Source organism: Ovis aries, chromosome 4 (genome assembly GCF_016772045.2).
Source record: "Ovis aries strain OAR_USU_Benz2616 breed Rambouillet chromosome 4, ARS-UI_Ramb_v3.0, whole genome shotgun sequence".
In the NCBI taxonomy this organism is placed as follows: Eukaryota; Metazoa; Chordata; class Mammalia; order Artiodactyla; family Bovidae; genus Ovis; species Ovis aries.
The window spans coordinates 106,664,988-106,687,073 of NC_056057.1; the positions used below are offsets into that span (position 1 = coordinate 106,664,988).

Below are 22,086 nucleotides of genomic sequence, written 5' to 3' on the forward strand. Positions count from 1 at the left end.
GCCCCCAAACTAATGCTCAGAGTAAAATTTTTTAAAGGCAGAGTATTTCCTAACTTTCATTTTACATCATTCTTACAGCTCATTGGACGGCCAGCCCTACCCTCATACTGGGCGCTTGGGTTTCATCTCAGTCGTTATGACTATGGAACCCTAGAGAACATGAAAGAAGTCGTGGAGAGAAACCGTGCTGCGCAGCTGCCTTATGTAAGTAAGATTTCAAAAAACGCTCCAAAAATAAAAGAATTGGGGAATAAGAACATCTGTTTATATTTTCTCCTCCTGAGTTTTTTTTTTAATATATAACAAAAATATTTTTACATATTCAGAATGCCAGACTTTTTTGTTGGGCCAACCATTCCTTTAAAGCAACTGGTTCTTTATAGCAGGTAATAGTTCTTAGAGACCACAATTATGGGGTTGGGAGACAATCTGTTTCTTTCTCTATTTTTCTTACCACATGTTTTGATAGTAAAATTTCCTTGTGCTTACTGTATTGATTACATTTCACATAATGCATTTGTTGTTTGACTTCTCAAAAACTTATTTTCCTAGTTTAAGTGAGCAAAAGGATATAGTACATGCATGTAGTAACATATTTTTATGTTTTAAATGACTGCACTTGAATGTGTCTATTATATAATGAATAGTGAGGTTTTGCAAGAGATGCAAAGGGAAAAGCCCAAAGTTCTCTGGAATAATCATCTTCTCTCCTCTACCCCATGCCCTTGGAGGCAGACATTAAGGTCCTATAGCAAGAGTCAATTTCATTCTGGGCTCCACTGTTTTCGTAAGAGTAAGATTAGGAAAGAATAAATGTCAAAGATGGCTCGAAGTAGAAGAGAAGCAACAAGACAAAATGGGGACAGTCAAATGAGGGAGAGGAGGTGGGGGACACAGCCCCTTCCCTTCTTTGTTGTGGATGACATAGCATTTAGGTAATGGATGTGCTTTGACAGCCTTAGTGATTTTTTTGTGTGACTGTTGTGGTTTGTTTGTTAGATTGGACTTTAATGCTAGAGGGCCAGACAACAAAGCAGAGTGATGCAGCTAATCTGATTCCAGGGATGGGCCCATAAACTGTGGGCCTTGTGTATTCTTCCAGGATGTTCAGCACGCTGATATTGATTACATGGATGCAAGAAAGGACTTCACTTATGATCCAGTAGCTTTCAAGGGCTTCCCTGAGTTTGTTAAAGAATTACACAATAATGGACAGAAACTGGTCATCATTGTGGTACGGGCAGTCCTCTTATACCCCCGCATCAAGTCCTTGCTCTTCTTTGTCATTGAAGCCCCCTCTCCCCACCTCATCCCCAATTTCCAATCTCCTTTCAGTGCCTCTGGCTTAAAGCTAGGTTCCTCACTGTATTTTTGTCCTTCTTAGGATCCTGCCATCTCCAACAACTCTTCCCTAAGTAATCCCTATGGCCCGTACGACAGGGGTTCAGATATGAAGATATGGGTGAATACTTCAGATGGAGTGACTCCACTCATTGGGGAGGTAACTTAATGGGGAAGCTAGGAGCTGGTAGAGGGGGCTGTGGCTGTGTTATATGTGTGTGAGTGTGTGTGTGTATAATTGTTCTGTTTTACATTTTCAGTTATCATATTTGCTGGGGATCGACTTGCCCTTGTGCTTTCATCTCCAAATACCTACTACCCATCTGAGCTCTTATATTCCCTTCATAGCAAAGTCCCTTTGAACAATAGACATAGATACTGCATATTTCCCTCCTCACTCCCCATTCGCTCTTTAGCTGACTGCAGTCTGCTTTTCCCCCCCATCCCTCCTCTGACAAATGGCACCAGTTATTTTCAAATTGGCAAATCCAGTGGAACTGTTTCTTTCCTTTTCTTACTCAATTTATTCTGTTATCTGACAAGTTTGACTAGTTCTTTCTCAAATTTCTATTTGTCCTTGTCTTCCATCGAATTATTATCTGCTGCTTCACTTCTAATATCTCTGCTGACCTGAGCACGTAGTGTCAGACAGGAAGTGGATAGAAAGACAACAGAGAAGAGTGCCTGATGGTTGGAACATACAACTTGTGATGCATCAGTTGAAATTACACAGTACTCTTCCTCATTTGCTTCCTCTGTGCTCAGTCAGTAAAGAATCCACCTGCAATGCAGGAGACCCTGATTTGATCCCTGGGTCAGGAAGACCCTCTGCAGAAGGATCTGGCAACCCATTCCAGTATTCTTGTCTGGGAAATCCCATGGACAGAGGAGCCTGGCGGGCTACAGTCCATGGGATCGCAAGGGTCGGACTGGACTTAGTCACTAAACCACCACCATTCCCTCATTTATCATTCCTGGGACTGGGAGCTGAACATTAACAACGATTTAATCATTAAAAAAAATAACTTCTTTTCTTCAAGTGTCAGTTGACAACTCCTATTTATCCTGAGTATTTGAAGTGCTTCACATCCTTAACTGAAAATGACCTATGTCTGGGCAGCTCTGTTGCCATAATCATATTAGGAATTTCTTTGTAAAGTACTCTACTCTATTTTACTCTGTACTCATTTAACTTTCTCTGATTAATTATTTTCTTTTCTTCCTGAAGGTCTGGCCTGGAAAAACTGTGTTTCCTGATTACACCAACCCTAAGTGTACTGCTTGGTGGACAAATGAATTTGAGCTTTTCCACAGTCAAGTAGAGTTTGATGGAATCTGGATTGTGAGTTCTTAACATTTTTTCTCTTTCCCTAAGATTAATTTTTATTGAAGTATATTTGCTTTACAGTGTTGTGTTAGTTGCTATTTGTGCAGCAAAGTGAATCAGCTCTGCGTATACATACATCCCTTCATTTTTGCATTTCCTTCCCATTTAGAGCTTTGAGTAAATTTCCCTCAGCTATACAGTAGGTTCTCAATTACTATCTAGAGTTCTTAACATTCTGTTGAGTAAGCGGCTAACACTCAGACTCTATGTCACTGAATCATGGAGCACAGGGTCAAGAGGAAAGGAAAGCAAGAGTGGCAGTGATTCCAAATATTCCCTCTCTTACTATTCAAATAATCTTACCAAGACGTGTAGCTTAGACTCAAAAGCAGATTGTTAGAATGGAAGTAAACTCAGGTGTCAGTTCTATCCAAGTCTGTGTGCGCTCAGTGGCTGAGTCATGTCCAACTCTGTGCAACCCTATGGACTGTAGTCTGCCAGGCTCCTCTGTCCACGGGATTCTCCAGGCAAGAATATTGGAGTGGATCACCTTGCCCTCCTCCAGGGGATCTTCCTGACCCAGCGACTGAACCTGGGTCTCCTGCATTGCAAGCAGATTCTTTACCCTCTGAGCCACCAGGGAAGACGTTGTCATTGTCACAAGGTACCTGAATGGTTCAATGGCCAGTTCAGACAAGTTGGATACACTGACCAGAGCCAGAGTACTCAGGTGTGGACAGAACTGTGGCTACAGAAAGGACAAATGTCTCATAGACTAATAGTGAATGAAAACCAATGCAGAGCAGGAGGTGTTCAACACAATTTAGGGAGCGCTAGCATTGAAATTCTTTCTATTTATAAAGGAAAGGTAGAAAATGTAAACAGAAGAGCTAAACAGATGAGAAGAGCAAAAATGATATCAACTGAGGGCATGTACCATCAGTATTTCTGTGTTCATCTTTACAGACCTCTCACTTGCACAGCTGTGGGTACCTGCTTATTCACTCACTCTCTCTACATATGTTTATATATGAAATGCATATATATATGTATGTATTCATAGCTATATTTGCATATCTAGAGAATGTATCAATATAAGTTGATTTATATGGGATCATATAAATTGAAATACGATTCACCTAATATTGGATTGGCCAAAAATTTCATCCAGGTTTTTATGTAAGATGTTATGGAAAGACCCAAATGAACCTTTGGCCAACCCAATATTTTGAGAAATATTTCAGTTTAAATGATTGAAGACATATATCATTTTGAAGGGATTTTAACAACCTTCTCCATAAAGCCTTCAATAGGTAGGGAAGACAGGGCAGGAACATCTGTTTCTCTCTTTAACCTAAGGACCTCTTTAGAAAAGAAATATGTAGAATTATTTCTCTGAGTCCTTAAAAAAAAAAAAGACACCATCTGTGCAACATATGAGGAAATGTTACTCTTTCTTAATAGTTTTTGCTCTTTGTCTTGTAGGATATGAATGAAGTCGCCAACTTCGTGGATGGCTCAGTTTCAGGATGTTCCATGAGCAATCTAAATTATCCCCCATTCACTCCCAGTAAGCGTTGATTAGTCTGATTAAAGTGGCAACACATATCTCATATTTTAAATTCATAAGGATAGGTATGAATAACCTGCTGAGGATTTTTGTACATAAATTGCATAGGGGAAGGAAAATGTGGGTACCATTTTTCTTTATAGAAAACCAGAGAAGAAAATCAAAACACTGCTTTCTTAGATGAGGCATAAATTCAGAAGGGGTAACCTAGTCCTTCTGCTTACATCTGAGCTGTTTCTAGGGGAAAGCCCGGAGAAGATGTGGGACAGAAACCAGAGGCTAGTAGGTGGTTCATGTTGCTCTCAAGTGTGGACCCAGACAGGTCAGGGCTTACCAGAGAGAGACCAGATAACTAGGTTTGGTCTTCAGATGAAGTTAAGTTTGGTCAAGTCAAGAGAGTGAAGAAGAGATATGGATGAGAGGATGAGAGGGAGCCAGAACCCATGGCTTGGGAGGACAAAGTCAGTGTCAGTGAATACAATGCTAGAGAGATCTGACTGAATTTTGACCAATAGAATCTCCCAGGGTGTGGCCCTAGGGTCACAGCATTTGTTGTATTTTGAAGAAAACTAGAGGCTCACAGAGGAATAGTATCTTGAATAATCTGCTAGAATTATAGCATCTTTTGAAGACTTCCAATCTAAGATCATGGCATCCAGTCCCATCACTTCATGGCAAATAGATGGGGGAACAGTGGAAACAGTGGCTGACTTTATTTTTCTGGGCTCCAAAATCACTGCAGATGGTGATTGCAACCATGAAATTAAAAGATGCTTACTCCTTGGAAGGAAAGTTATGACCAACCTAGACAGCATATTAAAAAGCAGAGACATTACTCTGTCAACAAAGGTCCGTCTAGTCAAGGCTATGGTTTTTCCAGTGGTCATGTATGGATGTGAGAGTTGGACTGTGAAGAAAGCTGAGTGCCAAAGAATTGATGCTTTTGAACTGTAGTGTTGGAGAAGATCCTTCAGAGTCCCTTGGACTCCAAGGAGATCAGTCCTGGGTGTTCATTGGTTGGACTGATGTTGAAGCTGAAACTCCAATACTTTGGCCACCTGATGCGATGAGCTGACTCATTGGAAAAGACCCTGATGCTGGGAGAGATTGAGGGTAGGAAGAGAAGGGGATGACAGAGGATGAGATGGTTGGATGACATCACCGACCCAATGGACATGGGTTTGGGTGAACTCCGGGAGTTGGTGACGGACAGGGAGACCTGGCATGCTGCGGTTCATGGGGTTGCAAAGAGTTGGGCATGACTGAGTGACTGACCTGAACTGAATCTGACAAGAAAATAAGAAATTGGAACAAATGGGTCAAGATTAAACAGTGAGGGAATTAGATGGGAGGCTTCATTCTTTTGGTGATTGAAATTACTGATATTTTAGTAATGGAAATATGGCAGTCAAATGGTTTTGGAAATAGTGATCTGGCATTATGTGTGCTTCTAATATGAATTAGAAAGTCGATAGATCAGAGGTCAATAAGCCATTAAGGATATGATTGCAATAGTTAAGATCCGAAGTAATTTGGATCTGAACCAGAGTGGTGTGAAGGGAGCAGAGAAGATTGGGTGAATGAAAGACAGGTTGGTCGATCATCCTTTATAGTATCTGGTCAACAGAGAGAAGGGATAGAGATTTATTTTTAATAAATATTTTTGTTCTTGGACCACTCAGCTAAGTCTGCAGACTTCAGATTTAACTTCAAATCTAACTGGACCCACTTACTTCTAAGTGCTTGCTTCTGGTCACCTGAGCACCCAGGTGGGAGGATGTGTGGGTGTCAAGTCAGCACAATTGTTTTGCATAACAGAGAAACTACTGCAGGTGTATGCAGCTCTCTGATTGTGCGGATGGTGTATGTCCACTTCCGGGATGGCCACAAAGTTGCCTGCTCAGGGAGCCGCCTGGTCTGGTGATAGTCGAGAAACGGGGAGTGTGTAGCTCAGGCTCTCATTGACCAAATCCTCTTTTGTCGCAGAAATCCTGGATGGGTACCTGTTCAGCAAGAGCATCTGCATGGACGCAGTGCAGCACTGGGGGCAACAGTACGACGTCCACAACCTGTACGGCTACTCCATGGCCATCGCCACCTCAGAGTACGGCCATTACCCCTGTGGGCTCGATACGTGGTCAGAGCGACTTAATACATGACCAGATTCTTAGTCTTGTCAGACTCCAGGTGCTACTGTGTTATTTTTGAGAACTTGGCAGGATAAGTAAGGCTTCTATTATTGAACGAATGAAGAAAATCCTGGGCACGTAGAGAAGAAAGTGCAAGTGTCCGACTCTTTGTGACCCCAGGGACTATACAGGCCATGAAATTCTCCAGGCCAGAATACCGCAGTGGGGAGCCTTTCCCTTCTTCAGGGGCTCTTCCCAACCCAGGGATCGAACCCAGGTCTCTTGTACTGCAGGTGGATTCTTTACCAGCTGAGCCATAAGGGAAATCCAAGAACACTAGAGTGGGTAGCCTATCGCTTCTCCAGCAGGTCTTCCTGACCCAGGAATTGAACTGGGGTCTCCTGCACTGTAGACAGATTCTTTACCAACTGAGCTGTCAGGGAAACCCAAAGGGAAGAAGGAAGCTAATGAATATTTATGGAATGTATATAATGAAAGAAAGAGTGAATACATGCATGAATGGAAAGTTGGAAGAAAGAAAGAGAAGTAACCCGACCAAGGTCAAACAGCTAATAAATTGTAAGAGCAAAATTTGGACTCATTTCTGCATGAGTCCAAGGTTTCATGTATTTTCCTCTCTGCCATACTCTATAGACTGGCGTACAGAGGGTTAAGTAACTTACAGACTTCATGTGCTCTAGGATTTTAGGTACCAGCTCAGTATCCTTGTACTGAAATTTGATTTTATGGAGTTAATGATGTACATAAAGTACCTAAAACAAAATATAAACATACCCAATGGGGCAGTCTGCTCCCAATAGCAAATCTAGCCCTACAGGAGAGAACTAGAAGAAAAGAGTAGGGTATTAACTTGAGAGCTTCAATATCATCACATTAACCTCTGGGCTAAGACTCACTAAGGTCACACACTGATTCCCTCTGTCCCTTTCTAGAACTGTCAAGACTGTGTTCCCCAACAAGAGAAGCCTCATTTTAACCCGTTCTACATTTGCGGGTTCTGGCAAGTTTGCAGCCCACTGGTTGGGAGACAATGCAGCCACCTGGAACGACCTCCGATGGTCCATCCCTGGCATACTTGAGTTCAACCTTTTTGGTATCCCAATGGTGAGTCCACATGACAGTCCCCAGAATGCCTCATTCTAGATGGTTTCCAAATAATAAATCCTCCCTCCTCTGCCCTCCGCAGCCCAGGATTAAGTGTCTGGTGAGCACTGCTTCATCTCCATTGGTATGACACTGATACCACGCCATTCTTTCCTGTACTGCCTTATAAAAATAGAACCTTGATACCGCCTTGAAGTGGTATCATTGGAACATTTTTTTTAAAAATTAAAATACAACCTACATGTGGAAAAGTGCACATATCTATAAGGTTACAGATGATGATTTTCACAAATGAAACACATCTGTGTATTTTGCACCCAAATGAGGAAGCACAATACTATCAGCATCCTAGAGATGGCTTTGGGATCTTTTAGTTAAATTCGACATATCTATTTATTGAGCTCTTACTCTGAGCAAAGTATTGAGCTAGGTGTACATGAAGAGAAACATTAATATAGTAATGAAAACACCTTCCTTTCCTCCCCACCCCCAAGTTTATACACAAGCACACACACAAAATTATGGCAAGCTAGGGTAAAGGTGCCAACAGGAACATATAATTTAAATGTTAAAAGAAATCCCGAGAAAGGGAATTTTCAACTCTAATATTACAAGAAACAAGGGGAGTCACGGGAAGAAGTCAATAGTGACTTCATATAGAAGATGGCACTTGAGTTTACCCTTAAAAGTGGGTATGTTTATCAGACTAATGGTTAGGGGAGATCATTTTAAGACTGAGAAATAAACTTGAAAAAGACCAGCAAGAGGGAGCATTTGATGTATCTGTAAGGATGGGTATGTAGGACTGGAATGAGAAATGATGCTGGAAAGGTGAGTTGCAGCCAGTTACCATGAGTTACCAGGAGGACGAGCAGCAGGAGATCCTGGAAATTTTTGAAGAGATGAATGACCTGATCAGATTTAGCCGTTGGAAAATTAATTGTGCCAGTGCTGCGGTCAAAGTGATAATATCAGCAGTATTTCTAGTTACTATTCACCAAAAAGCTATTGTATGTCATGTTTTACTTATATCATCTCATTTACTAAAACCCTAGAGTGCCCGCTTTAATAAAATGAGGAAACTGAGGCACAGAGCATTGGGTAACTCATTTGAAGTCACCTGGCAGTAAGGAGTGGACACAGGACACAGCCTAATTCCATCACACTGCATTCGCCTTCTCAGGGAGAGATCAGCCAAGTTGGGTTGGCAGATCTCCGGTAGAAAGCAAAGCCCAGGGGCAGGGGGCAGCAATGGAAGTGAGGTCCACATGCTGTCACTGTCTGTGTGTCCTTCCAGGTGGGTGCTGACATATGTGGCTTTATACTGGACACTTCTGAAGAGCTCTGCAGACGGTGGATGCAGCTGGGAGCATTCTATCCATTTTCCAGGAATCACAATGGCCAAGGCTACAAGGCAAGTCAGTCTCCCAGGAGATATGATCAAAATGGACTTGGCATTCAGTAGGACTGGATCTACCTGCATCCTCACCTGGAAGTCTGCTGAGCCATCTTCCTCCCTGGTGCTTCACTTAGGCTAACTGGGACCACTGCTTGCAATTGACCAGAACTCCTGAGGTGCCGTTAAAATGCTCTGTTGCCGTGGCCTCTGCTATTTCTGCTGCAGCAGTCAAAGAAATGGCGAGTCTGTGAAGGTTTTCAATCAAACCTCTAGACTTCTATGTTACTCATTTTGAATAGGAAATACTTCAAATATTTAAATGGCAGTCTACTGAGAGCTTCCCCGATGACTCAGCAGTAAAGAATCCACCTGCCAATGCAGGAAACATAGAAGACTCTGGTCCGATCCCTGGGCCAGGAAGATCCCCTGGAGGAGGAAATGGCAATCCACTCCAGTATTCTGGCCTGGAAAAAGTCCCATGGACAGAGGAGCCATGGGGTTGCAGAGTCACACACGACTGGGCAACTAAGCAAGCATGCACTGCTGGGAGAGCACCCCTAGAATGAACGAGGGGGAGGCATCACAGGGTGAAGAGCACCCACTTACTGGGTGAAATGAACTCCCTTTTCTCAGCCCTATTGCTCAGAAGCAAAGTTGCAAGGCAGCTCCGGGTCTGGCAGGAATAAAACTCTTAGTTGTGATGGATGGAGTCTGATTTCTGCAGATCCTTCTGAGGCAGGAGGTGGATGGGCTCCAGGCTAGACATTTATCACTAGCCTCCTGTTTACATTTTCTGAGGAAGGAGGCAAGTGGACTCCAGGCTAGGTATTTACAACCTAGGCTAGGTATTTACAGCCTCCCATTTGCACTTTGAGATAGAAAAAACAAAACAAAACAAACAAGAACAGGGTAAATAGACGGGGCACTTTTTAACTGTCAGGCAGGAACAGAGAGAGGAATCAAACCCTGCTTGAGTAAAAGATCAAGGTCATGTCCCCTCCCTGGGGCAAGGGGAACACTGCATATGTGCAGGAAGGCTCTTTGGGGATCAAAAAGGAGGGGGTACCACCCCAGAATAGGTGATGCTAAGGCCCCCCATAGGACTGGACTTTTTCCCCTGGGAAAAAGTCGCACATGCATGTTGGGGAGGGTCCTAGGGCAGGTCAGAAGTGGAAAAAGAAACTAGATAGCTGGCCAAAGGTAAAGACCCAGAAGAACTGCCCCATATAAATGACTTAACCACCTCTTCCCTGAGCCCCTCCTCAGTCCGGGGGGTGGCGGGGGAATGCCCACACCTTTTGTGTCCAGGTATGCCTCTCTGCCTTGCTTCTGTCTTAACTAAACAGACTGTTTCTCTGTGTGCGCTCACACTTGTGCTGTCTCTAATAATAAACTTTGCACCTGCTTTTATGGTTTGCCTCCTTGAAACGTTCTTGCTTTTAAACAGAGGCAAGAGCCTGGGAAAATTTGCTTCTCACCTCTAACACTTGCTGGTTAGAGTGGCTAGGATTCCTGGTTTTCATTCAGGTCACCCAGGTTCAATTCCTGAGCAGGGAACTCAGCGCTCACTGCTGCTTCGCTGAGATCAAAACCAGATGACAACTACCACCTCTTGTTTCTTCCCAGGCCCAGGATCCAGCCTCCTTTGGCGCCGACTCGCTGCTGTTGAATTCCTCCAGGCACTACCTGACCGTCCGCTATACCCTTCTGCCCTATCTCTACACCCTCTTCTACCGTGCTCACAGCCGCGGAGACACCGTGGCCAGGCCCCTTCTGCATGAGTAAGTTCATTGAATCCACAGGCATCGTGTCAATATAACTGGGTGAAACTGACTGTATCATCAAATGGAAGCGGGAAAATTAAAACAATCCAGTTAATCAGATATGTTTTTTCAACTTGACTAATCATTTGGCATTTGCAATTCTATTACTGCCTATATATCAATGCTATTTTAAGTATATTTAAATCTTATAGCCTTATTCCTTTGGGAACGAGAAGTGTTCTAAAAGTCTTGGGAGTTGGGGGTCTTTGTTCTCCCAACTAACTCCATACCTTAGACAAATCATTTAAGTTCTTTCATCCTTAGCTTCTTTGAAAGTGAAAGTCGCTCAGTCATGTCACAGTCTTTGCAACCCCATGGACCATACAGTCCATGGAATTCTCCAGGCCAGAATACTGGAGTGGGTAGCCTTTCCCTTTTCCAGGGGATCTTCCCAACCCAGGGATGGAATCCAGGTCTCCCACATTATGGGTAGATTCTTTACCAGCTGAGCCACAAGGGAAGCAATGTCCCCTACCTCTGGTATCTAACGCCTGATGATCTGAAGTGGAGCTGATGTAATAATGATAGAAATAAAGTGCACAATAAATGTAACATGTTTGAATCATCCTGAAACCAGCACTCCTTCCTCCCAAGTCCATGGAAAAACTGTCTTCCATATACCTGGTCCCTGGTGCCAAAAAGGTTGGGGATCATTGATTTAAAGGCTTTGCTATCTTGGAGCTGATGGTCGCTTTTGTAATGCACTCTGTTTGGGCTCTAGGAATGAGCCTGTCATTTACACACTGATAAGAATACTACTATGCAGGATTTCCAGAAATCAGAATTTTTATCTTCACCCAATGAGTATCTAATTTGACTCTAATAAAGAGCACTTTTAAAAGACTCTCCTTAAAACTGGCCACTTAGTATGAACTAATGCCTTAACAGATTAGCCAGCAGGTAGCTCTGGGGTCTTCAGGCAATCCTGTTTTGGGGCTGGAAGCAGCTGTGAGGAAATACATGCTGGATAGAGATTTGTGCTAGGAAGAGGGTGTGTCCTTGCTTCCGAGATGATGCTGTGGGGCCCTCTAGTGGCTGCAGAATGAGTCGCTCTGTGGTGGGGTTGGCATTCTCCTGAGTGGCCCCAGAAGGATCAGGAGAAGGAAGCCGTGTTTAGAAACTGAGGATTGAGATGATGCTAGGAAGCTTATGTGAAGCTAGCCGGCTTGAGACAGAGGCTGTGGTTTAGGTGGGGACCCTGCCTCAGCTGGCCTTCCCAGGTAGCTCAGTGGGTAAGGAATCTGCCTGCAGCGCAGGAGATGTGGGAGATTTGGGTTCATTTCCTGGTTCAGGAAGATCCCCTGGAGGTAGGCATGGCAACCCACTCCAGTGTTTTTGCCTGGAGAATCATATGGACAGAAGAGCCTGGCGGGCTACAGTCCATAGGATGGCAAAGAGTTGGACACGATTGAAGTGACCCACAAAAATAGAGATATTAGGTTGAACTAGTGTTTGCTGTTAATTAGATCAAAGCCTCAGTTTGGACATAGAATTCAACCAGTTTTATTGATTGGCTTGTACGTGATTCATTCTAACAGTTTTGAGCACAGATGTTCTGAAAGCCAAATACCTGGATATTGGAGGATATACTTGCTGGTCATCAATGGGGACATCTTTGAGGTCTATATTGGTCACATCACATAAAAAAATAGAATCTATTTTTTTAAATTACCTTTATTTATTTTTTAAATTAATTTTTATTTTTACTTTATTTTACTTTACAATACTGTATTAGTTTTGCCATACATTGACATGAATCCACCACGGTTGTACATGCGTTCCCAAACATGAACCCCCTCCCACCTCCCACCCCATATCATCTCTCTGGATCATCCCTGTGCACCAGCCACAAAAAAAAAAAAAAAAAAGAAAAAGAAAAAAAAAAAGAAAAGAAAAGAATCTAGGTCTCATTTATTTAAATTAACAGAATAATTGAATAATTTTACACTCTACAAATAAAGAGACTTTTTTCTTGTCAAAATCAAAGCACAGTTAATTCCCTTATGTTTCTGACATTTTAGGCTTCAGGTATTATATTATTATAGTATATATTATGATATATATTTATTCTTGTGAGTAAGGTTTTTCTATCTCCTGGAATTATCTATTAAAACGCAGGTATCCTAAAAGAGTAAAGAGTAAAGTTTTTAATCGTTTTTCTTTTTTTGGAGGGAGGGTGATCAGATCCAATTCTTTTTGGATAGTCAGCTGAAGTTTCAAAAATATCCTGCTTGTTTTATTTTTGAAGGGAGATATGGCAAACAGAATTATAGCCTGGAACCTGCCCAGCACAAGTACTGAAATAGGAATTTCTGTCCAAATTAGGGGAAGCATAGGAGGGTAGAGAGGCTGGGAAATTAGGTCTGCCTGCAGGAGTGCGGGGAGGGCTAGGGATTGAATAGGGGTCACAGAATAGTTGGGAGAATTTGCCCCAGGCAGGGAGCCTGCAGGTTTTAGACAGGCTTGGGGGAGAGCCGCCAGAAAGCACTGGCCCAGATCTCAGGGAAGATTTCTCCGTGTCTAGGTTCTACCAGGACAGCAACACCTGGGATGTGCACCAGCAGTTTTTATGGGGGCCCGGCCTCCTCATCACTCCAGTCCTGGATGAGGCAAGTGTTCCCACAGAGAAACCATGGCGACCTCTGCTTTTGTTTCGGCTAACTCCAAACTCCTCTCTTCTTGCAACCATGTATCTTCTTCCTATTCCCAAACCATTTCCGACATGCCTGGCTGGGGCAGCTTTAAAGGCAGCGTGCTGGAGCTTGGGAAAGACGGGTACACATTTTTGTCTCTAGGGGTCTTTTGTCCTTGACCAAGTTTCCAATCAGTGTAGAAGCATCTATGGGTGACTCTGGAATCAAGAACGGTCCTATGCATTGTCAGATTCACCCAGCAGATCATAACTTGCTCCGTGATGGAGAGACAGGGTGGAGCAGAGCCCTAGCACTCATTCTAAGGTCAGGCTGGCCGTGGTGTTGGTTGTCACCTCTGCCACTTGGCACCAGTGATATCTGGGGGAAATGACGTGCTAGTTCCTCAGCTGTGAGGTGAGATAACAATAGCCCGTATCACTGGGGACTCTTGGGAAGGTTAAATGCGGTATACAGTGTAAACCTGGAACTGTTATTTTCTCACAACATGCATTTCAGTATTATTCTTCTTCTTCTTAATGGGATTCCACCTGGGGTTTTTCTTTGAGTTGCCAAGTTATTGCCTCTATTAGATGAAAAGCACGAGTTGATAACAGAAAGAAAGGCCATGTATGCATTCTCAGTACATGTTTAAAACTTTCCCTAGGGAATGCTAAGAAATCCATTTTTTTTTCTCCTTCAGAGGCTGGGCCATGAAGGACAAGATTTTGTTTTAATTTCAGGGTGCAGAGAAAGTGACCGCATACATGCCTGACGCTGTCTGGTATGACTATGAGACTGTAAGTAGCTTTGACTTTTCTCCACTCTTCAAGCTGCTAGGCAGAGAGGAACATCTATCTGTGTACTGAGGAATGTTTCTGCCGTGCTTCCAGTAGTAATTTCACAGCTGAGTCAATAAAATGAGCCTAGGTCACTTGACATCAGTCATGATGAAATCTGAAAAAGATACTTCCATGTACTTTATTCAGCAATAAAATATAGATGGAAGTAGAAGGTCTCATGGGCAAATACTGGGGCTGGTAGACAATTTGAGCCTGGTTTTGAGTCAGATTCTTATTTAGTATGCTTTTCCCACAATGTATGTCAAACAGCCTCAGCAAGACATTGTGTTCCCCCAAGCCCTCAACTGATTCCAGAACCTGTTGTTCTTAAATTCTTTCCCTTTTCTTGTTTGATTGCCTGGCTAGACAGCAGTTCAGCTAAGTGGGAGAAGGACACAGCTGTAGGTAAGTCAGCATGTGGTTAAGAGGTGACGTGTGCATGCTGACGTGTTTGAGTTGTCTGTGTGCCTCAGGGGGTCCAAGAGAGATGGAGGAAGCAAAAAGTGGAGATGGAACTTCCTGGAGACAAAATTGGACTTCACCTGCGAGGAGGCTACATCTTCCCCACGCAGCAGCCAGCCACGACCACAGTGGCCAGGTACAGTGTGGCTGGGGGTTTCCTTATCAGAGGGGGAGGCTGACAAACCTGGTCATTTCCGTTCCCATCTGTTGTCTGCGTAGAAGAGGCTGATGCATTGCATGGACTGTGGGGAGGAAGGGTGTGTGTGTGTGTGTGTGTGTGTGTGTGTGTGTGTGTGTGTGTGTGTGTGAGGTCATCAAACTCTGTCCCTAGATTTCCCTAGGCCTCTTCTGGAGAGGCTGTGGTTTAGAGCTGCATCCAAATGGATTTTCAAAGACCTGAATCTCTGTCCTTCCTTAACCCTTCTGACTGTCTCCTCAAAACATACTGACATCTGCAGTGGTGAACCTTGCTAGTTTTCCTAGGACCATTTCAGTGTTAGCCCTGAAAGTCTCATGTTTTGGGGAACATCTCAATTCCAGGTAAAGGAGGTCTGTTGATCTCCTCAGGTGCCTTAATTGGACCATCATTCCACTGTGCTATGCTCCTGACACCCCATTTCTAGGGAGTCGGGTCCATTTCCACTCCCCTGTAATTTCAGTTTCCTGTTCCTTTCTTCCCATAAGCCATTTCTTGTGATGCAAAACAGTGTTCAAAAATTATTTCCTGTGCAGTTCAAATCTCCTTCATGTCACTACTTTCTCCTTGATGGTTTTGATTCTCAAATTATACATTCCATCTGATACTAAAGAGACTCATGTTCATATTCCTGTCTCTAAATTGTTAGCTTATTAGCTTTTAATAGTCAGGAAAGTTTTTGGAGGTTAGGAATCCTTTTCTTTTGAACATTCCTTCCTACCATAATGTTTCAAATTTTGACTTTGTAATACTGATGGAAAATATTTATATACCCAGTACCACCTGCTTTCTTTTTCTTTATTCAGCTTTATGCTATGCTGTTCTGCATACTGATACCAAAACTGTCTTTCCAAAATGAGGATCTCAACTTATTGCTTCCCAGGTTAAACTCCAAAATCTGTCATTAGCAGAGTGTGGAAGGCCAAATAATCTGGTATCAAGTTAACAAACGAGTCTCCTGACACATCTTGCTACACACCTTTAGATTAGCAATGCCAACAGTCTTGTTATTCTCCAAACATACTCACCTCTTTCCCTGCCTTTGGGCTTCTCTATTTATTGTCCTTTTCAACATTCTTTGCCTGATACATTCTTTTTTTTTTTTTATTTTTTTTATTTTTTTTTATTTTTTTTTTTAGTATCTTTTTTTTTTTATTTTTAAAATTTTAAAATCTTTAATTCTGCATGCACCAGCCCCCAAGCATGCTGCATCCTGCGTCAGACAGACTGGCGATTCAATTCACATGATAGTATACATGTTAGAATGTCATTCTCCCAAATCATCCCACCTCTCCCTCTCCCTCTGTGTCCAAAAGTCCGTTATACACATCTGTGTCTCTTTCCCTGTCTTGCATACAGGGTCGTCATTGCCATCTTCCTAAATTCCATATATATGTGTTAGTATACTGTATTGGTGTTTTTCTTTCTGGCTTACTTCACTCTGTATAATCGGCTCCAGTTCTTAATGATCTTTCCAATTAAACTCAGATTTCTTCTGTGAGAAATCCTCCCCCAAAACTCCAGCAGAGGGAGTGCGGGTACTTGCAGCTTTCTGCTTATTATTTATACTTTATTACTGCTTAGCTAATTTTTCTCCCCTTCTTAACATTGTTAAGTATTTCAATCATAGTTGCTTTATACTTTGCAGCTGAGATTTCTAGTCTCTGAAATTCTTAGTAGACTCTTAATAAATCTCTTGTTAGTTGCTTTTGCCATCTATCTTTCATGCTGGCTAGTTACCTCATGTGTTTAGTCATTTTTTTTGTTTTTCAAATGCAGTGACTGCAAGGATCCAATTATAGGTCTCATTCTTTCAGAGATGATTAGCCTCCTTTTTGGTTGCAAACGAGGATTGCTGTCACCTTGGGTTTCACATTAGCAACCTTCAGGGATCAGGTGTCCAGTTTATCCAGAGCCAAGTAGTTTAGTGGTTGAGTCCTTCAGGCTATTGGCTTCCCACATAGCCGATTGGGAATCTGCCTGCCAGTGCCGGAGATTGCAAGAGATGTGGGTTTGATCTCTGGATCAGGAAGATCCCCTGGAGTAGGAAATGGCAACCCACTCCAGTATTCTTGCCTGGGAAATCCCAAGGACAGAGGAGCCTGGCGGGTTATATATAGTCCATGGGGTCACAAAGAGTTGGACAGGACTGAGCAACTAAGCGTGCACATATGCCTTCAGAGTATACGGCACCCTCCAGGGTATCTAAGTCACCGTGATGTTAGAAGTATCAGTATAGACTCCTGTAAGGATTTTAACTTTTGTGCCACTCAACTTTCTGCTTTGATTATTTGGTAAATATGTTTAATCTTTCTTACAATATTTAAGGTGGAGCTGTGGTCTGTTTGGTTTTGTATTTCTTAGACTTCCTAGCATTGAAAGCTGCGCAGTACGTGTGTGTTAAATGAAAGCAGGTGACTTTGTGGATAATGGAATCTGGCTTGCACAGGGCACTGTGGAAGGTTGAACTGTGAGAGAATACAATAGGGGATGTAAGGGGTGCAACAGGAGCCAGAAATTGGGAGGTGGTTTGGGTGGGATGAAATAGGGAGAGATTTCAAATGCAGTTGCTCTTCCTTTCTCTGTCTCTGTGTCCATATATTTCAGCATCTTTTGAGTGGTTTCTTGTGTTTCATTTTCTAAGTCGGGGTCCCCAGCCTCTAGGATCTAAGGCCTGATGATCTGAGGTGGAGCTGATGTAGTAACAATAGAATAAAGTGCACAGTGAATGTAATGTGCTTGAATCATCCCCAAACTGCCTGTCTCACTCCTGGTCCGTGGAAAAGTTGTCTTCCACGAAACTGCTCCCTGGTGCCAAAAAGGTTGGGGACTGCTGCTCTAAGTTATGTAGCAAATAATTAGAATGTTTCCTTTATCTGTCTCAAAATGAACTGAAAATAAATAATCAAGTTAGGAAAATTGCCCTCATACAGATGGATTCTATTGTATTTTCGTGGTTTCTGAGTCAACGTGGTTCTCAGGCGGGGAAAAAATATGTCCTCCTGACTTCAGTGAATACTTCCCCTGCATGTATCAGCTATAAAATGATTAGGCTGAACCAATTATCATCTAGGATTTCTCTTCTAATAGTCTGTATTCAAAATAATAACAGCATTAACAGCGTTTATTGTAGCTATTGTAGCAATTCTGGTGATTAAATTCTTGCCTCCTACATCAATGTTTCTCGCCAGTGTTTGGGGTATTTCTGTCTCCTATGACACTAGTGATTCTGGAAAATGATGCTCCTGTAGATTTTGCCTTTGTGCCTGAAGACGAGCAGAGCCATCTGCTGCTAGGAACCTTTCCCACTTGAAATCTGATGGAATCCTTCACAGTTCATTTAGCAAAATTCTTTGAGCCCCAAGTCTTTGCCTCTTACATAAATCTTGTTTCCCACAGTCGGCGGAACCCTCTTGGTCTAATCATTGCCCTGGATGAGAACAAAGAAGCAAAAGGCGAACTTTTCTGGGATGATGGGGAAACAAAAGGTGAGTACCACGTTGGGGTTTCCAGACGTGCATCTTTGAGTTTCTCCTGCTGCTCATCCAGCAGTGGGAGACCTCTCTCTCACCAGGCATGGTAGCGTTAATCACTCAAGAGAAGAATTCTGGTTTTGGTTGTGCTGTTTAGGAATAGTGGTAGATGAAAGGATGGTAGATGTTTTCCTTGGATGGAAGGAAAACTCCCCTCCACCTCTTAGAATTCTCCCACTGGCCAGCTATATTTTATATGTATAGGCTCTCATTTGATTTTCTGTCAGCCCCTGAAATATGTTTTCAAGGCTGTTTCTGCCATTCAGTGCATTTTCCTTCACTCCAAATGCTTATGAACAAGCCTGGAGGACGTGTAAAACACGCCCATGCGAGTGAGGCAGTGAGAAGACACTTTCCTAGTGGACCTGCATCTAGCCACTCTTCTCAGCTCATTTGTCTGTCTCCAGGGCACTATGGGGGAGCCCGGTGGGCTGATGTCTATGGGGCCACACAGAGTCAGGCACGACTGAAGTGACTTAGCAGCAGCAGCAGCAGCAGCAGCAGCAGCAGCAGCAGCCGTGCACTAAGAAGTCTTGTGGCTCAAGCTTAGGAAGCAGATTACTGGAGGCATATGCTTTGGAAGCACTTGGGAGGGAACCTTTTCAAGGTTAAGGTAGGAAGGAAAAGAGAAAACAGTGGCTCAGCCTTGGAAACTCTATCTGTAATCTGTCATTCTCAACGTGAAGCTCTGTTACTGAGTCCAAGCTTGCTCTGCTTGCCACATGACAGGCCAATGAATTGGAGACGAGGTGTTGAGGCAAAGAATAAAGACTTTATTCAGAAAACTGGCAAATGGAGAAGATGGCAGACTAATGTCTCAAAATAACCACATATCCAGGTCTGGATGTCAGGTCCTTTTATAGATTAGAGGACGAGGAGGTGAAGAAGTTAAAAGGTCGTAAGTCTTGCACTTATCTTCTGGAATGGCCAGCCTTGGAGAGGGGGTGTGTTAATTTCTTCCTTCCTGCAACTGTTCACAGGCAGTTAGGGTAAGGACGGCTCCCTGAACAAAGGCACTTTGATTTAACATTCAGGCTTAGGGACAGGGTTCCCCGAGGCAGGCCATTATGTATAGACAGTATTCTTTTAGTGAACAAAAGCAATGGGAAACAGAGGTTCAAGTAAAAGAAACAGATCCAACTTGTAGTAGGTTTTCTTCTTCCCTGTAAAAGCTTCAAGGAGCACCAGGAGGAAATCTGTTTTTCCGTATTCGGCAGGCCAGAGTCTGACTTGCCATTCTCTCCCTTTCAGATACTGTGGCCAACAACCTTTATCTCTTATGTGAGTTCTCCGTCACCCAAGTGAGTAGTATATTTTTATGAATCTCAAGTGTGAGCTTTGGTCTGATAATTAGCTCCTATCTGTTTGTCAGTATGTGTATTTGTAGCTTCACTTATATCAATAGGGGGACACATTTCTGTTTATGATTTAATGTCCAAAAGAGGCAATGATATGGATAAATCAAAGAGTCAGTCTTTTTAAATGAATTTTCAAATGAAGTTTCATGTGTGTGTATGTGTTTCTCTCATCCTCCTTCTCCCTGGCTCAGGGGAAAAATAAGTTTGTGTTTGAGCACACATTAGTAGAGACGACTAAGAAGCATTCAGGGTCATTTGGGTAGCTGGTCTAGGACAGACAACTTGAGTGGCTTGAGGATCTGTGTATTCAAGGCAGGTCTTTGTGTTTAATTGTTTTGCAGAACCGACTGGAGGTTAAGATTTTGCAGTCAACCTACACAGACCCCAATAATTTAGCATTTAAAGAAATTAAAATCCTTGGAACCCAGGAGCTTAAGAACGTTGCAGTGAAACAGAACGGTGTTCCAGTTCAAGTTTCTCCTAATGTCACTTACGATTCTAACCTACAGGTAAGTAGCTTAGATGTTCCTTCTTGCCAAGGTTGCATTGGTTTCTAAAGGACCAGGGCACACTCTGAAGTCAGAAGTGGGGAAATTAGAGGGTTAGGATAGAAAAAAATAAAAGAGGGAGCCAGAGCTGGGATGACCAAGGAGGCTGCTGAGATACTGGGAGGAAGTAAACTGGTCCTTTCCTCTTTTTTCCCTTATCTGCCCTTCAGTCTTCTGTTCTCTCTGCCTGGAACAGAAGAAGAGCAAAGACAGGAGTCTGGGGAACAGGATTAGAGGAAAACTGGGTCTGAAAGCTGCTGATTGATTGGTGCTAGAAGGGTTGAGGTGGGATTCCCATTAATTTAAATTTTCAGGTGCTTTTCTTTTTTTCTTTACTCTATAGAGCTAGATTCTCACTCCAACACATTCTTAGAAAATATTTTGAGTCAATGAATGTGATAAGCTTAGCTAATGCTACTTACTTGGTTAGGTGATAATAATAAAAGAATTTTTCATCACTTTTAATGAGATGATGTTCTTGAATAGGTTATTATCAATTCCTCTGAAATTTTAGCATTATGAGGGATCCTTTTCCATAACACTGTTTGCTACAGGTTTTCAAGATAATCTGGGATAGGGAGCAGTGGGGTCATGATGGTTTGTGAGGAACCTTCCAAATTTGGAGAAAAATAAGTAAATTTTGTCTTCTACTAAAATGATATATTGGTATCATTGGACATTTTGTCCTAACAACATACATTGATGATGCATACATTATAAAGTTAGAAATAAAGTATTATGTGACTGGTTATTGGAGAAGGCAATGGCACCCCACTCCAGTACTCTTGCCTGGAAAATCCCGTGGATGGAGGAGCCTGGTAGGGTGCAGCCCATGGGGTTGCTAAGAGTCAGACACGATGGAGCGACTTCATTTATGTGTGCAGCGAAGAGCAAGTCCTTTGTAAGATGATCATATGAAAATAAACTAATTACCAGTTTGATAAACAGATTAATAAATATACAAACAAAAGAACTCTTTTATTATTTGCATTTAGGTGGCGGACAGGCAACCTAATCCTACCTTTAGGAAATGTTAACTTATATTCTTTCCAGTTTCATGTTCAAAGCTTCATGGAGTCATTGAGCAAAAGCTTTGGCGGCATTAGGTCTAGAGCTGGACCTTAAAGACGGTGCATCTGTGTAGAGATTTGTTCAGCTGCAAGTGACAGGAAACTCAGCAGAATGGTGGTTAAAGCAAACGGGGATTGTTTTTTCCTTAGGGTACTGAGAGTTTAGGACGTGCTCAGTTTCTGGCATGGGCTCAGTGCCTCAGGTTGTTAGTGCTGAGGTCTTTTCTTCTCTTGTGATTGGAAGTGATGGCTTAATTCCAGTCACTCTAGCCTTGTTAGAGGGGAAAAAAAATTAAAACAAAGAAGAAGGAGCTGGAAGGAAAAGGGGAAGGTGACGATGAAAGAAAGGGAGGGGTAGGCCATTAAATCAAGAAAGAAACCCTTGGCCAGCCACTTCCGGTGGACTTGCACTCAGCTATGAATGGCTGCAGATATGTTACACGGATTAAAAAAAAAAAAAGTTCTTCTTTGGGAAGTTTGGTGTTCCAAACTGAAGTAGTAAGAAGGGAATTTTCCACTGGGCAGGTGGCTAGAAGTCTGTTTCACAAATGGGCACCATTATCCTTGAAAGGGCACTGGCATAGGTAAAGCAGTCAGGGTTGGGGTATTAGCATAAGCCAATCCTGGGACTAAGAAAAGCCTTTTGTTAGCCTGTGAGTCTGTATAACTGGAATAGGTAGGACCCACATCTGGAAGAGGGCCTACTTTGGACAGATTAACTTGTGGTCAGCTT

The 22,086-nt window shown here is 42.7% G+C and overlaps 1 protein-coding gene across 2 annotated transcripts in view; it reads left to right on the forward strand.

Annotated features, from left to right (window-relative positions):
• MGAM (maltase-glucoamylase) overlaps positions 1-22,086 on the forward strand; it is a 96,047-nt gene that overhangs the window by 39,698 nt on the left and 34,263 nt on the right. For both annotated transcript variants that reach the window (XM_060415169.1, XM_027968390.3), the window contains exons 10-24: positions 79-204; positions 1,103-1,234; positions 1,385-1,501; positions 2,570-2,683; positions 4,154-4,238; positions 6,225-6,342; positions 7,321-7,492; positions 8,790-8,906; positions 10,518-10,672; positions 13,239-13,323; positions 14,088-14,144; positions 14,660-14,784; positions 18,244-18,332; positions 19,629-19,678; positions 20,077-20,244. In XM_060415169.1, the coding sequence (XP_060271152.1) occupies positions 79-204; positions 1,103-1,234; positions 1,385-1,501; positions 2,570-2,683; positions 4,154-4,238; positions 6,225-6,342; positions 7,321-7,492; positions 8,790-8,906; positions 10,518-10,672; positions 13,239-13,323; positions 14,088-14,144; positions 14,660-14,784; positions 18,244-18,332; positions 19,629-19,678; positions 20,077-20,244 (1,710 nt within the window). The remainder of the gene's footprint in view (positions 1-78; positions 205-1,102; positions 1,235-1,384; positions 1,502-2,569; positions 2,684-4,153; positions 4,239-6,224; positions 6,343-7,320; positions 7,493-8,789; positions 8,907-10,517; positions 10,673-13,238; positions 13,324-14,087; positions 14,145-14,659; positions 14,785-18,243; positions 18,333-19,628; positions 19,679-20,076; positions 20,245-22,086) is intronic.